Raw genomic sequence first — 16,222 nt, 5'->3', positions numbered from 1 at the left:
GTGGCCTGACCTTTGGCGGGAACGCTAACAACAATAAGGAATGCCACCAATGCCGGCATCTGCATATCGTCAGTAAGGCTCTGTGTATACTTGAGTCGTTTGAAGAGTTCCAGGCCGAGGACTTGGCAGACTTCAACCGTCACATTGAGCTCCATTTTGCTAACTGCTTTTATTCCTTGATTGCCAGTTTTGCCACCCGTACGCATCACGTGGCTCCGAGCCGTCGCGTGACCGACTGCACAGCAAAGTCTCTGCAGCGCACATGGGAGCAAACTTTTCAAAGTGATACTGTTGAGCAATATCTACATTTGCTATTTTTGTCTCTATGAGACTTCCATTAAAAAACAAACATTCAAAAACTACTCAGTACTTGACTTGCTTTCCCCCAAATATTGCCTAACTCTTACTTGAGTAATTTCCATTTCTTCTAAAGTAACAATACTCTTACTTTAGTACAATTTGTGGCTCACCAACCCACCTCAGCATCGAGCTCCTGTAAATCACCAGACACTCAATGGCTACACCAAGCACTGACACCCTGGAATAATCACAATTGGAGTTGTCACTTTATCAATAAAATCCAACGCTGGTATCGCATACCGTAATTGCCGGACTATAAACCGCACCGGATTATAAGCCGCACCAGCTAAAATTCAGGGATATTTCTTTTTTTTTCTTACATAAGGCGCACCGGAATATAAGCCGCACTTGCACACGAGTTTTTTACAAAGAAAGACAGTACATAGAAAGCCTTTTTAACGTTTTAATAACATACTTGAACATGTCTTTCTAAACATTGCCTGTGACGCAGCAGTAGTACCGCAGCAACGCGGAAGTGTGCACGCGAGTTATTAGCAAAGAAAGACTGGACACAAAGTTTTTTTTAAAGCTTTAATAACATACCTTAACATTTCTTTCCAAACACTGCCTGTGACGCGGCAGTAATACTACAACAACACGGAATTAACACAGCAAAGTCACTGAGACGCGGCGGTAATGGCGGCGGTTACACAGCAGCAACACGGTAGCACAGCACGAACAGGGCTGGTTAAAAAAAACATACCAGTAAAAGTACAAAAAGAGCCGTCTTCATCTTCCTCCTGTGCACTGAAACCAAGCCTTCCTCCTTAGTGTCCGATTGGAATAGCGTTAGATATCCTTCGCCTCACACCTTCTCAGTCTCTCTTTCGTCGTCGGTTTTATGCATTTCTTCGAGTGTGAAGAGGTTCTGTTCATGCTAATCTTATTCATGCACGAAGCGCTACATTATATTAAACTAGCGAGCGACACGTATAGCTTAAAAGCGGCATCATATTCATTTATTTTATCCCCCATAATGACGGTTTGTGTATAAAAGCTTCCTGTCTTTGTGTGAATGTGTGTGTGTGCGTGATGCGCGAGACGATCACGTCTTCTTCGGCGCATTATCTCTTCTTCGTCTGTCTCGCTCTTGCTTCCTGCTAGAGCGCCCCTTGGAGAGCGGAGGCCGTAAAAATCCATAAGTACGCTCCAGAGTAGACACAAGATAATGTCATCAACATCGACTGCCTTTGGCTTAAAAGCTGCATCATATGCATTTATTTTGTCCCCCATAATGACGGTTTGTGTATAAAGGCTTCCTTTCAGTAATGTCCGTCTTGATCGCGTGATGCGCGAAATGTAAACAAAAACTAGCACGTCTTCTTCGGCGCATTATCTCTTCTTCGCCTGTCTCGCTCTTGCTTCCGGCTAGAGCGCCCCCTGGAGACCGGAGGCCGTAAAAATCCATAAGTACGCTCAGAGTAGACACAAGATAATGTCATCAACATCGACTGCCTTTGGCTTAAAAGCGGCATCACATGCATTTTTTTTTGTCCCCCATGATGACGGTTTGTCTATAAAGGCTTCCTTTCAGTAATGTCCGTCTTGATCGCGTGATGCGCGAAATGTAAACAAAAACTAGCACGTCTTCTTCGGCGCATTGTCTCTTCTTCGTCTGTCTCGCTCTTGCTTCTTGCTAGAGCGCCTCCAGGAGGCCGCAAAAATCCATAAGTACGCCGCGCCGCCGTTTAAGGTTCAAAGTAACCTTCTGAATAAAATGCATTAAAAGTTCACATTCATTACAACCTGTTTTTGGTGAGCAAAATGTCAGAAGAATTGAATTTAAATGCTGATTGATTGGGTTTTAATACAATGCAGATTACTTCACTGGTTTCTTTTATATCAAACTTGTTTGATTTAAAAGAAACCAGTGAAGTGATTTAAAAAAGGAAAAACAAGATGAACTTAGTACAATTACAATGCAGATTGTCCAAACAGCGCCACTGCTTTGTGTAATCTCTGAGTGATATGGCAGAGTAAGAGAAAGGGTTTAGAGCACAGGTGTCAAACTCAAGGCCCGGGGGCCAGATACGGCCCACCACATCATTCTATGTGGCCCGCGAAGACAAATTGTGCATCAAACTCGTGTGTCATTACTAGAATTGCAAATTGTCTTCACTTTTAATAATAGCTTTTTTTAAAAATATTTGACCAGTTTTTACTCGTCTGATTTGAAAACGAGTTATTTGTCAGTTTGTTTTGTAGCTTTTACTGTATATAATAGTGTTAAGAGTAAAAGTGATCAAGTCATCACAAAAATCAAGAAAAAAATCGTATATATCCCGCACCTGACTATAAGCCGCAGGGTCCAAAATTTTGGAAAAAAGTCGCGGCTTATAGTCCGGCAATTACGGCAATTTACAATTCATATTCTCGTGTGTGCGTGCTTGCATGCGTCTGCTAAGAGCAAGTCGTGGGCCTCTGCAAGAACTATAATCTTCCTGCCATATGTTGCCTTCTGCTGGCTAAACAATGCCATAAAGTTTCCATTTGCAACACAAACGAACAGACGCGCGCATTCGATTGACAAGAGCCCTAAAGTGGCGCGTCCCTTCCGCCTCATCACAGCAGATAAGGAAGGAAGACTTCCTTTTGCTTTAAAAATGTATGCTGATAGTTACTCTTCATAATTGTATCTGGTAAAGTAATGCAAATAGCATAAGAGTAATTGACATACAGTAATATAACGTAAATGTTTTTAATTGAATAGCAAATTTCAAACGAACAAAAACTCAAAATGTACGGAAACATGGAGATCAAGTATTTGGACTATAATATCAAATATGTTAAAACAATAACTATGTAAAATTGTTTATTTGATATTTTATGGGTTTCTTCCCTATGACCCATAGACGTCTATTAAACCTCTTGTCTATGTGTAGACCTAATTTAGACATCTAAATTAGGTCTATATGACGTCTAAATAGACGTCTAAATTAAAACCATCAAATATGATCATATTTTGAAAATTTAAAGTCTCAACCAGCTGTAAGTCATATGAATTATGAACAGAACTTGGCTTTGTTTTTAACAACCATTGATCCATACATGTGAAGTGTGGTTATTTCTGTAACCTGTCTATTTTAGGTTATTCTATGGACCTAATACGGATGTCTAAATTAGGTCTACACATAGACCTAACAAACGTCTATTTTAGGTCTATAGAATAACCTAAAATAGACAAGTTTAAATCCATTAAACATGAAATATAGTAAGAAATAATAATATAAACCCTAAACCATGGGTAGGTTGTATAAATAATGAACAGCGGTTGCAATGACTTGTTTTAAACAGCCATTGATCCGGGTGAAGTGTGGTTATTTGTTACCTGATATAGACGTCTATATTAGGTCTATGTGTAGACCTACAATAGACGTCTATATTAGGTCTATGTGGAGCTCAAGGAGTGGCACGTGAAAAGGTAGGTTTTTATATTCTGATATCATTAAAATGTGCTTTGTTTTGCACTCAACAGGGCTTGGAACTCTAAGGCAAATCACTTCAAAAGTTAAAATTGTGTTGTGTCATGTGATTAACATCAGTTAATGGGTGAATTGTCAAATCAGACATGTTCTTTTCCCCCTTTAACACAGACTCCAAGCCTGGAGAAGAGAGGAGCATCTGTATTAAATTTTGACCAGACTCCACAAGGTACAGATTGATTTTTGACTTATTCTTTATTGTAGAAGTAATCACAACTGCCTTGCGTTATCTTTGAAAATTGATATGTTATTGGTGGTTTGAATAAAATTATGTATGCTTAGCTACTGTCGAGCATATGCAAAACGCATATGTTGTAATTGCAATCTTCAATATGGAACTTGCATTTTTGACGTCATTGCCTTGACTTTCACACTCCGGAAACCGGGGCAGATGTCTAAGTGCAAAATAAAACCCAGGTTTACCCTGTACATTTTCATCATTTGGATTACAACTTGTAGAACAAGCAATTTTATCATTACTATGTTGGATTTTGTCCACAATTTAGGGAGCGCACTATCTACGCCTCACGGCAAAAGCCATTGCCAATCACCTGCTATCCAATTCACTCACTGCGTGCTCGTTTGATTTCTTCAGATTTAGGAAAATGCTAAAAAACTGAAGCAGAAATTAGACTTACACAGGTTGGTTGAGTTCAATCACAATTCTTGCTCAGAAAGCTCTGTTTTCAGGAAAGTACAATACAGCGCTGGGCCCTTCAAGAGCGGAAGGTCTCCATTCAGAAAAGGCAATGTTCAAGGTTCTTTGATCAGCTTATATTCAGTTGCACATTGTGGGCTGAGATGAGTCTTTGGGGTGGGGCAAGTTCGCCATGGGAGTGGGTGGTGGTTATGGGTGATTCGGTGTGTGTGGGGGCTGTTGTCTTCCATCCCGTCTTTCGGCCTTGGCGTTCATCTTTGGCCGAGTCCTTGGCTGGCTCCCTTTGGCACCTGCTGGTTTTATCTCCACGTGACCTTCCTGTGAACATTCTTCTCCAATCTTGGACATACACTGTCGTACCTCATTCTTTCAATTTTGTCATTTTGGACGAAATTGTGTTAGCTTTTGGCTGTGACATCATTAATCTATTGCTGTTCCCTGACTATGTAAAGTTTGTTCTTTTGATACTTCATGTCTTTGCTTACGTCATTATATTCTCAGTTTAATCATGCTTCCAACTGTATCTTTTCTTTGTTAGGCAAAATATTTCCCTCTGTGCAGCGCGTTCAGTAGTAATCAAAAACTGCCGTCTGGCATTAGTCAAAACATAAGATACAATCAAGTACTGAACGGTCAAGACGACTCTGGCCGTGTCCATGATTTAGAGAAAAACATCAGGCATGCACTACACAGTTCCTTAAGGGTCATTAAGCTATTTAGGCAATATATCAAAAGACATTTGTTATTTCAAAGTGCTCAGAAATATATATCAGATCATAAAGTTTATAAAAACCTTTCTCATTACCACTTATCAAAAATGTCTAGTTATGTCTTCTTTATTGATTTGGTGTGTAGGTACAATTATATGCTTAAAATGTTTCTTTTATTGATTGACCGGGGATGCGGAAACTATTATACATGCGTTCGTCACGTCGCGCCTGGACTACTGTAATGTATTATTCTCTGGTCTTCCTAAATCCAGTATTAAAAGTCTACAGTTAGTGCAAAATGCCGCTGCGAGGCTGCTCTCACGGTCAAGAAAATTTGATCACATTACCCCAATATTAGCCGAATTACATTGGCTCCCGGTCCATTTAAGATGTGACTTCAAGGTTCTTCTACTAACCTATAAAGCACTGCATGGCTTAGCGCCTTCATATCTCGTCGACCTAGTCGTTCCTTATGTTCCGTCTCGTAACCTTCGTTCGCAAAACGCTAGTCTTTTAGTTATACCGAGGGCCAAGAAAATGTCTGCAGGGTCTAGAGCATTCTCTATTCGGGCTCCAGAGCTTTGGAATGCCCTACCAATGGATATTAGAACTACTACCTCAGTAGAAACATTTAAGACACGTTTAAAGACACATTTCTATGAGATGGCCTTTAACTAACTTGTGATGGCCGATTTGGCCGGAGTTTGTTCTGTTCTCTCTGCCCACCTCCTCCCCGGCTGGGGAGGGGGTTAGGTGGCTCAAAAGCGGATAGCAGCTGGCTGGATTCTCGGGGACCAGTTCGGGATGGGGGAGCTGCGGCTCGGCCCCCTTGAGGACACTGCCAGGACAATCGAGGGCACCTCCGACATCCATTTTTTTTTTTCATTGATTTTCATATTATGTATTACTTGTGCACTCTCTGCATCCATTATAACCTGGTGATCCTGAAAGGGGGATCCTTCCATCTGTGGTCCCTTCTCAAGGTTTCTCATTTTCCCCTGGTAGGGGTTTTTTGAGTTTTTCCTTGCCCTTTTGGGAGCTTATGATCAGGGGATGCTTTGAGAATAATTGTCAATTTTGGCTAGGTGAAGCCCTTTGAGACTGTTTGTGATTTAGGGCTATACAAATAAACTTGACTTGACTTGACTTGAATTTAATATGTGAATATACTTGTCTGCTTACCGTAATTTCCGGACTATAAGCCGCACTGGACTATAAGCCGCACCAGCTAAAATTCAGGGATATTTTAGTTTTTTTCTGACATAAGCCGCACCGGACTATAAGCCGCACGTGCACATGAGTTTTTTACAAAGAAAGACAGTACACAGAAAGCCGTAAAAATCCATAAATACGCCGCGCCGCCATTTAAGCCTCAGGGTTCGAAGTAACCTTCTGAATAAAATGCATTAAAAGTTCACATTCATTACAACTTGTTTTTGGTGAGCAAAATGTCAGAAGAATTGAATTTAAATGCTGATTGATTTGGTTTTAATACAATGGAGATGGTCCAAACAGCGCCACTGCTTTGTGTAATCTCTGAGTCACATGGCAGAGTATGAAAAAGGGTTTAGAGCCCTTTGACGCAGGTCACCTAGCGTGCATTCCTACTAAAGCTCATAATAGTCACAAGCAACACAGACAGAATAAGCAGCAGCCATAGTAGTGTTTCAAAATAGTATTTTTGTTGTTGTTTTGTTCTTCAAGATACCGCACAACAGTGGTCCACAGCCTTTTTGCGAGTGTATAAAAGTGATCAAATCATCACAAAAATCACGAAAAAATCGTATATAAGCCGCACTTGACTATAAACCGCAGGGTTCAAAATTTTGGAAAAAAGTCGCGGCTTATAGTCCGGAAATTACGGCATGTACTTTATTCAATGAGGTTTGAGCACATCTGTTTTTGTAGCTAGGCAGGACTTTTTGTATTTTGACCCCATTCCTTCACTCCCTCAACTATTTTAAAATAACATTATTGGATATGTACAATAGCCAAATTAAATTGCACCACATTCAATGGCACAGACAGAATGCCATCATTTTTTTCAAACAGGGCAAAGTTCATAATTGTAAAATGGTTCATTTGAATCATGCAATTAACATTTGCTTCATTCTTCAACAGCTTTTTTTTTGGGCATTAGTCATAGCTGCAGTAATTTAAGTGAGTATTTTATTGCTATTTCTCTTTATTCTCAGAGTTTCTGAAGGTCGTCGTTGAGCCCCTTCTGACAATCCCTGGGCTGAGAAGCCTCAACTGTCGCTCATAACGTGACGTGGAGAGTGGACGGTGCCCATGACTGATCTGGAGACCTTTGACATGATGTCCAAGGAAATACATAACAAACAAGATGCAAGACTGAATGACAGAATGATTAAGCTTGGAACTGGTTAGTCAAATTTTATTTTGGATGTTGTGGTTCCTTCACTCTTGATAGCTTATAAATGGAACCTGTAGGGTTCCGTTTGGTTTAATTGCTGTACTGTCGAAGACACTGACTTTTCAGTTATTTTAGCTTGATTTACGAGAAAAACAGTCCTCAATTCAATTTTGTCCCTAAGTAATTCCACTCTTCTGAGACACTGTTCATAATTTTTTATATACAGATTGCAAAGCAGTCCTGTGTTGGGAGGGGCTGATTTGAAGACCTGCATGTTTCCAAGAAGACCATGGACAGGTATGATAAGTGTGACATCTGTACTGGAGATTAAAAAAGACTGACATCTGTACTGGAGATTAAAAAAAGACAACAGTGAAGCCTTACGATGTGGCGTCTGCTCTCAATGTTGACATTTCTTTTCTGTTGTAGACTCTACACCAGGGGTCACCAACCTTTCTTAAACCGAGAGCTACTTCCTGGGTACTGATTAAGGCAAAGGGCTACCAGTTTGACACACACTTCTGAAATAGCCAATTTGCTCAATTTGGCATTCACTATGTATTATTGTCATTTCCAGTTCACATGTAAGTGTGATTTTAACAAGAATAGCAAAAATACAGTCAAACCTTGGTTTTTGACCACAATCCGTTCCAGAAGGCGGTTCGAGAAGCGAATCGGTCGAATTCCGAATCTATTTTTCCCATTACAAATAATGGAAAAAAAAATTAATCCATTTCAAGACTAAAAACCCCGCCTTTTTAAATCATTTTTTCATTTGCGCATATTTGTCCGATCGCGCAACTGCAGCGCACCGCCGAACGCGCAACCGTAGCGCGTCGCCCACCGCGCAACTGCATCACGCTGGTCGCATTATTGTGACAGAGCCGTCGCTGAAATTTAGACAATATTTCCTGATATACGTTCCAAATTTTAAGTGGACCTCAGTGCGCAGGGAGCTTAATTTGGTCCGATCGCGCAACCGCAGCGCGCCGGGCGCTCACTATCCCATTGCTTTAAGTGCGTCTTTATGTTTTAGGATGGCTTTACTTGCTTTCTTTGAACGCATGATTAGGGGTTTATACCATTCAAAGTAACGAAAATACAATAACAACGGAGTCAGTCGGCATCCGGGCCGCGCGGTCGGGTTTTCTCGGGTCCTCCAGGTTCATCTCGCGAGGTTCAAACTCCGAATTTTGTTAAGACAACCGAAGCAAAAAAATCTCGATTTTTTTTTGTTCGAATTCCGATGTGTTCGAGAACCAGGACGTTCGAAAACCTAGGTTTGACTGTAAAATAAATAGATGCAGCTCACTGACAAGTGCCGCTATTTGAGCTAATTTTAGAACAGTCCTGCGGGCGACACATGCGGTCCCTCACGGTCGCGGGCACCGTGTTGGTGACCCCTGCTCTACACAAATGACAACGTTCAATATCAGTGACGTGCGGTGAGGGTTGGGGTTGGTGAGGCACAAACGTACTGTATGACGCTAAGGCACTGACTCACAAGTCAGATTTACAAGCATACATGGTTGTTATCCCATTCTTGATTAAATTTAATAACATTTTAAACACACCACTGTACATTTAAACACACCACTGCAGTATTCTTACCTTTACTTGTAAATGAAGTCTTTTTTAAGAGTACCACTCCTTTTGAAACGAATGTGTTGTAGTCCGTCACGGGAGGAACGTAGTTTGAATTAATCCTCGCAAATCTGGCGTTGGTCTTCCCTTATTTATGATTTCTTGCTTTGATTGACAGTCAAGTTTTGAAAAATTTCTTATCTTCGAGATTATATCCTCCATTTTCAGGGAAAATAAAGCCAAATAGCAACGCGTTAGCACCGAATGTTGTTGGTTGTTTTTCTTTTCTTCTTCTTAATTTACTCTCGCATTTACTCGTGTCGTGGCTCACTATCGCCCCATTTTTGAGGCAAAAGTATTGGCTGCCTCAAGGCACGCGCCTTTTCCCGCTGACTGCAAACACGCGCCGTTTGCACGCGCTCACTACAGTGTGTGTGTGAGTGGTGCCCACGCTCACACGCACGCCCTGAGAGGCACTACCTGTCACTGCCTCAGCCTCCATGATTCTCGTCTCCCGTTGTTATTTGAACAAGAAACACAGCTATTTTGACTATGAAAATGATTCAAATGTAAAGGAAACACACCAAAATTGCATTAAAAGCATAGACCACAGGACAGCTATTATATTATGTTTTATTATATTATTCATTTTTGAACAACTTATGGTGACAGCTGAGGAAACTATGTTGAGCCCTTTACCGCCCCTGGTGGCAAGGTGAGGCACTGCATCACCTGCCTCATATGAGTGCACGTGCCTGTTCAATATGCGTGCTTGTGTGACTCGTGCAGAGGGCCCTCGGGAAGACTGCTCTGATAGCGCTGGTAAATAAAAAAATTAAAAACCTGTCTGCTCGTTCCTGTGCGATTACTTCATGTTCGAAATGGGCGACTGACATGACATAGTATAATTAAAACACTGCAGAAATGAGAGGGGTGTACTCACTTTTGTGAGATACTGTATAATGCCATTTTGTTGTTTCATTTCATTTTCAAATAATTGTCGCACGCATGGACGCGAATCACTCCACGCATGCGGGTTTGTTGTTAAAATAATAAATTTACTGAAACACACACAACAGCGGCAGTTACAGTCAAGACCCGGCGAAACTCCCGCTTTCTGTCAACTACTTCCGGGCACTGAGAATAAGTTATAGACATCACACATTGTCCATGTTATACGCAAAATTATACATTGTACTGTGGTGTATTTTTATAAGGGGCATAAGACCCGAGGCGGGACAAGACAGGGGGGCTTCTTTTTTTTGTCTAGAGAGAGACACTTCAATTCTGACATCGGTTGAATAAAAATTTTCCCCAATCAGCCGTGTGTCACTGAAGTTTTCCTTCCCTGAGCCAGCCACCTATCCACCTTTTGATCTTGGAGACCAGCAGAACATCGAAGAGAATCCACCACAGTACAACCGTAACCGTATGTATCATATTCTCAATCAATAATTAGCTCAGACTACCAGCAGTATTGCAAGTTCGGATCATCATCTTTTCAACAGCTTTACTCACCTGAAACACACACAACAGCAGCAGTTACAGTCAATACCCGGCGAAACTCCTGCTTCTGTCAACTACTTCCGGGTACCGAGGACCCGCCGTAGTTGACCCAGGTGCCTTATTGAAATCCCCAAATTTTCGCCACCGACACCATACAGTACTATTTGCATATAACGGCATATAACGTGTTCAGAAACATATTCACAAAGTAATTTAAAAAATAATAACATGGCGGGTGAGTATGAATGTCCATTCAAATGTCCCAAAAACCATCATGGGTCCCACACTACGTTATTTTGGTCTTACCGCTGCCACATTTTCTGGAGCTCTGGCGATGCGAGGTCGGCCGGTTGATTTTCGTTTCAATGCTGATCCACTGACTCTGAAGTTAGTAACCCATAACAAGATCGTGTTTCGAGCAGGTACGGGATCATGTCTACCAAGTCTGAAGCGCAAACGGAACGCTTGTGTTGCAGTTACAGATTCATTCTTGATAAACGTTTCCACAATGAAAACGCGATGCTCACCGGTCCAATTCATGTTAGCAACTGAAACGAAACAAAATAACATTATTCGAAAATGAAACGACTCAAATTGGCTTTATATGCACTTTTCGAAAACAAAATAAAAACTTTGCACTTTCTGTAATTTATTTGCATTTTATTAAACCTACAAATGTGTCAGATCGTTTCGCCGGACTCTGTATAATGCCATCACTTTTGGATTAGCCTGTGGATAAGGGTGGTCTACCATGTTGTTTATTCGTTTGCATTGCTAATGGTACATTGTTATCTGTGGCATGTGGATTAGCGTGTGCAAATAGAGCATGTGATGATTGTTTGTATTGTTAGCACGTGGCTAATGCTGACTATTTAGGTTCAGGGAACAGCTAAACGGTGGATGGACAACCGATCTGGCACGGCTAATGTTAGAAGTCTTCTGTTGTCAAAAAAGAAGGATGCCATAGAGCAGTGTTTCCCAACCCTTTTTCATCCACGGCACATCTTTTCATTTGAAAAAGTGATGCACACATCTTAAAATCAGGTATTTCACAACGAAAAACGTTGAGAAATTGCTATACAATTAGTCATTTCCCATACGGGGTTGGGGCAGACGGATGGACATTGAGAGCTGAATAATTGAATTAAAAACAGATGTATTTTTTAAATTGTATTTCTTTTTTCTAACAAAAGTAACCGTTCTAGACAGTGTAAGGAATAAACTGTGATTAAAATCAAAAAGAAATAATATGACTGTTTACTGTTTTAGACTAGTTCTATAAAAATTGCGACCATAAGAACAAAGTCATGTTTAAAGACGCCCTGCTGTTCTGGCAGCAGCTGAGTGGTTATCACAGTGCAGCTGTCACGACTTGACTGTGTACTTTATGTGGGTGAAAAACGCACAATCAAAGTTCTTTGGTTGAACTGCATGCAGGGATTTCCGCCAGTTCGCAAACGCGCACAGCAGCACACATAAACTGAATATGTGCCGATGCAGTACAATCAGACCGACACAACATGAAACCTCATGATTCTCTGAGTCGCCATGCACGTGCGATTCGTAAGTAGCTAACCAGGCCTTGCACTAACTAACCAGTGGTTTAGCGATCCTCTTTACAATGCGCACCGAAATTAATATTGGACAATTTCCCATGGCACAGCTGAACATTTCTCATGGCACACCAGTGTGCCGCGGCACAGTGGTTGGGAAACATTGCCATAGAGGGGGACCATTTTCTTTTAACAGCTGGACACGCACGTGCGATTAGTAAGTAGCTGACCAGGCCTTGCACTAACTAACCAGTGGTTTAGCGATCCTCTTTACAATGCGCACCGCAATTAATATTGGACAATTTCCCACTGCACAGCTGAACATTTCTCGCGGCACACTGGTTGGGAAACATTGCCATAGAGGGGGACCATTTTCTTTAAACAGCTGGACAGCTGAATGGTGGATGGACGACCAATCTCGCGCAGCTAATGTTAGAAGTCTTCTGTTGTCAACAAAGAAAGAAAAAAGAAGGATGCTTTAGAAGGTGACCATTTTCTTTTAACATGACATCTGGTAAAAACAAAATACATAAAAAGAGAATTAGTCCTTTAAAAAGGTTATCATGGAAACATGTTTTCACCAGCTCACATTTTGACTTTGTGCTGTGTCTAAAATCGCATTTGAAAGCTATTGAGTATGAAAAGTTCAAAGATGTTTCTGTAGTGTTTCAAGAGAAGATGCTAGATGATTATTGATTAGGGAGGGCGGAGCTTCAGTTTGTTTTGAGGTCAGTTAGTGTCATTGACCACCACCACCACCATGTGCTCCTCGTCCAGACTCGCCGCTGCCCTCTTGGCGGCCTGGAGGTACTGCACTGAGAAGTCCCCTGGCGGGAAGGCATACAGCATGGCGCCCGGGCCGCCCTCCTTGGCACCGGGTAGGCTGACCACGCCGGCGGCGTCCTTGTTGCGCAGATAGGCCACCAAGTGGCGCAGCAGGCGCACCTGGAGCCCCGTGTCAGGGGCACCAGCCTGCCGATCCATGGGTCCTTGGAGCGCCAGCAGCACAGCGAAGGCATCGGGCCGACCCGCCTTCACGCGCCTCGCCACCTCCTCCAGGCGACTCTGGTCCATGCGGAGGCGCTGTGCGATCTTGAGTGGCTCGCCGTTGCGCCGCATTATGGCACCGAAGAAGGGGGCGCCGCCTTCCAGCAGGTACAGGTGGGCCGGAAAGCTACTGTTCTTCAGCGCAAACACGCCATGCCAACACTTAGCCAGTGATGACGCGGCATACTCTGACAGCGAGCCAGGGCATAGCAAGGGGACGCCGGAGGGCACAGTCGGTGACACGGTGGCCTCACCGCTGCGGTGGTGATGGCTGTCGACCTGTTTGCTGCCGCGGTGGCGTGCGATCGGAGACTCGGCCTCCTTAGCGTCGGGAGTGTGGTCGCGCGGTTCCGTGGTGGAGTCTGGCGCACGGATGCGAGCACGGTCCGGGCTAAGGTCGGGCGATGCCCGCACGCGGCCCCGCCCCTTTTCGCGCTCAGCCGACAGACTGCGGCTTCGCCTCCGAACCCGTCTCTCCTCGCGGTCCTTTGGCCAGCGCTCCCTGCTGCGACTCCGCCCTCTGCTGCTCCTTCCGAAGGCGTCCGCTGCCACCGCCAGGCTTGCCCTCCTGTCCAGGCCCCGCGGGGGACTGGGCGCCAATTCACGCTCCTTCTGCGAGGGGGGGGACGCACGCTCCCTGGCTCCGCGCTCTAGGCTGCGGTGGCGGCCATAGACGTCGCCAGGCGCATCGTAGTGGGGCAGCAACTGTACGGGCACAAACGGGCGGGTGGTAGTCTCTTCCACCTTGGCGAAGTCCACGCGCAGGCGCCGCTCAGCCCCGCCCAGAGGGAAGCCCCTCATCTGCGTGCACGCCGCCTGCGCCGCATCCAGACTTTCGTACTGTACGTACGCAAAACTGTCACCCTTGACGTAGTCGATGTTACGGATGCTCCCAAAGCGGTCAAACTCGCGGGCGAGGGCAGCCAGTGAGTTGGTGGGTCCCAGGCCACCCACCCACAGGCGCGTGGTGGGGTTGGCTTTCCCATAGCCGATCTTAACGGGATGGCCGCCCACCAGGCGTCCCTGCATGGCAACCTTGGCGCGGTGGGCCATGTCCAAATTCTGAAACTTGACAAAGGCGTAGGCGCCGCCTTGGCCTCGCGAGGGCCTCTTGATGACCACGTCCTCGATGGCGCCGTATTTTTCAAAGCCATGCCTCAGCTCAGCCTCGGTGACGCCACCGTCCAGGTTGCCGATGAAAAGGTTGCTTGTCGCACGCTGGTCGTCTTCGGGCTTCAGGTCGTCATGCAGTGGGAGCGGCTGTAAGGCCGGCGCCAGACCGTAGGGACGCCCCCTGTCGTCCAGCATCCCATAATAATCCAGCAGGCGCTCGCGGTTCAGGCTCTCCAGGGCATATGTACGTGCGCGTAACTCGCGAAGGCTGAGCGAGGGTCCGGGTGGCGACAGTGACCTCTGGCGGTAGGGCGGGTAGGAGGCGTGCGTGGCGTGGGCACGCACGGCAGCCAGGTAGGTGACGTCGGGCGGCGTGACGCTCCTCCTGCGCACGTACACGGGCTCGATCTTGAGGGGCCTCTCCGCCAGCAGTAGCCGCGACGTTTTGGCGTGGCGCGCTTCTTTAGCGTCCTCTGCATGCCGGAAGTTAACGTAGGCAATGCGGCCCATTTCTGGCGTATGTGAGAGTTTGACGCTTACGTCGCCAAACCTCTTAAACTCGTGGAAGAGGGCATCCTCCAGGTCGTCGTCTGGGACCTGCGGGCTTACGTTGCTGATGAGCAGCGTTTTGTAGTCCCTGGCGGGAGGCCGCGGCCCGGCCACCGTCTTGTCCCGCTCTCGGCTGCGGCTCCTCCTGCGGTGTCCGCCACGGCTGTTGGCCAGTAGCAGGGCCAGCGGCGGTGGGGCCAGATCCTCCCGTCGGCCGCTCTCTCGGTGCCTCTTGGCGGCCGCCCTGGCCGACGACGAGAGCGGTGGCGGCGGTGGAGGAGGCGGCGAACTGGTGGCCTGCCGCTTCATGTCGGCGGGAAGACGGCAACGGCGACGAGCCTGCACAATATCCTCGATGTCCGGCGGTGTAGAGCAGCTTTGGCTAAAGCGCCACTTGCACCCCGCCGCGGCGACGTGCGTTTGCCCCTTGACGACGAAGCCAAGAGCAGGTTGAAAAGCAAAACATGTCCGCCAGTCAGCGACGGGTGAGCTGTAACAACAGTGCCGCCGCCATCTTGGACAAAGGAATGTACGCCTCCGACGTAATCGGGGGCGGAGACGGGCGGCCGTCGTGATCAAGAATAGCCAGGACTCGTCACACAATCGCACAAATTAATGGGAAATAAAATAATCCTCAATCGTAAAACTTGTTTCGTTCAGGAGTTTCAAATAAGCATCACTAAGTCTTAAAGTACCCTTTTGTTTTTCTGATTTCTTTCCTTATATTCCAAGTCATCAACAGCAATTCATGTGATTACCTAAACTGCAATGATTGCCATTTGTACATTGTACAAAATGGGGGAAAGAGGGGCCGCAAAAAAAATTGAAAAGCAGAATAGAATACCGTTTCTTCCAAGGCGCCCGTTGACATGAGAAAACCCATCACGCCACCAAACGATAATAAATGTACAATGCGGTCCCGGTTAGTGCAGTGATTCAGATGCATGAACGGCCAGGTTAAGGGGATTCGGGTTGGCAATGGCAAAGTTAATTGTATCTTCTGCCATTTAGTAAAAGCGCATTTAAGTTTATTTCTCATCACCACCTGTCATTCGAGTTAAGGAACTTGGCAGAATTGAGGCAAGCGGACGATTCCAGTTCGTCTCTGACGTTTCACCTTCATCAAATTCAATTTGATATTTTACAAATCTTAATGACCTGAAGAGGAAGTGATGGAAGTTGGCTGTCCTTTTCCAGTAAGTTGAGCAGGTTCATCTGTGAAACAATCCATTCAATGCTAAAACACAAGCCATCTCTGTCGAAAACATGGACGGATGAGGAAC

At 45.0% G+C, this 16,222-nt stretch overlaps 1 protein-coding gene and 1 long non-coding RNA gene across 2 annotated transcripts; one reads left to right on the top strand and one right to left on the bottom strand.

The window, feature by feature from the left end:
- The first annotated feature begins 3,879 nt into the window (after positions 1-3,879).
- LOC125977620 (uncharacterized) lies at positions 3,880-11,878 on the top strand. The gene is made up of 3 exons (XR_007484707.2): positions 3,880-7,596; positions 7,814-7,884; positions 8,017-11,878. It is a non-coding gene; the product is annotated as an uncharacterized lncRNA (long non-coding RNA).
- An 829-nt stretch (positions 11,879-12,707) lies between these two features.
- Positions 12,708-16,175, bottom strand: rbm15b (RNA binding motif protein 15B). The gene has a single exon (XM_049734329.2). It carries the CDS (start codon positions 15,246-15,248, stop codon positions 12,960-12,962), a length of 2,289 nt encoding a protein of 762 aa, XP_049590286.1. The 5' UTR covers positions 15,249-16,175; the 3' UTR covers positions 12,708-12,959.
- Between the last annotated feature and the right edge of the window lie 47 nt (positions 16,176-16,222).

This window comes from Syngnathus scovelli, chromosome 11 (genome assembly GCF_024217435.2).
Source record: "Syngnathus scovelli strain Florida chromosome 11, RoL_Ssco_1.2, whole genome shotgun sequence".
In the NCBI taxonomy this organism is placed as follows: Eukaryota; Metazoa; Chordata; class Actinopteri; order Syngnathiformes; family Syngnathidae; genus Syngnathus; species Syngnathus scovelli.
The sequence above is the reverse complement of the archived record's forward strand: the minus strand, read 5'-3'. Positions and strand labels throughout refer to the sequence as shown.

Excerpts from the sequence above, each read along its gene's own strand:
- rbm15b (XM_049734329.2), bottom strand. The coding sequence starts at position 15,248 with ATGAAGCGGCAGGCCACCAGTTCGCCGCCTCCTCCACCGCCGCCACCG.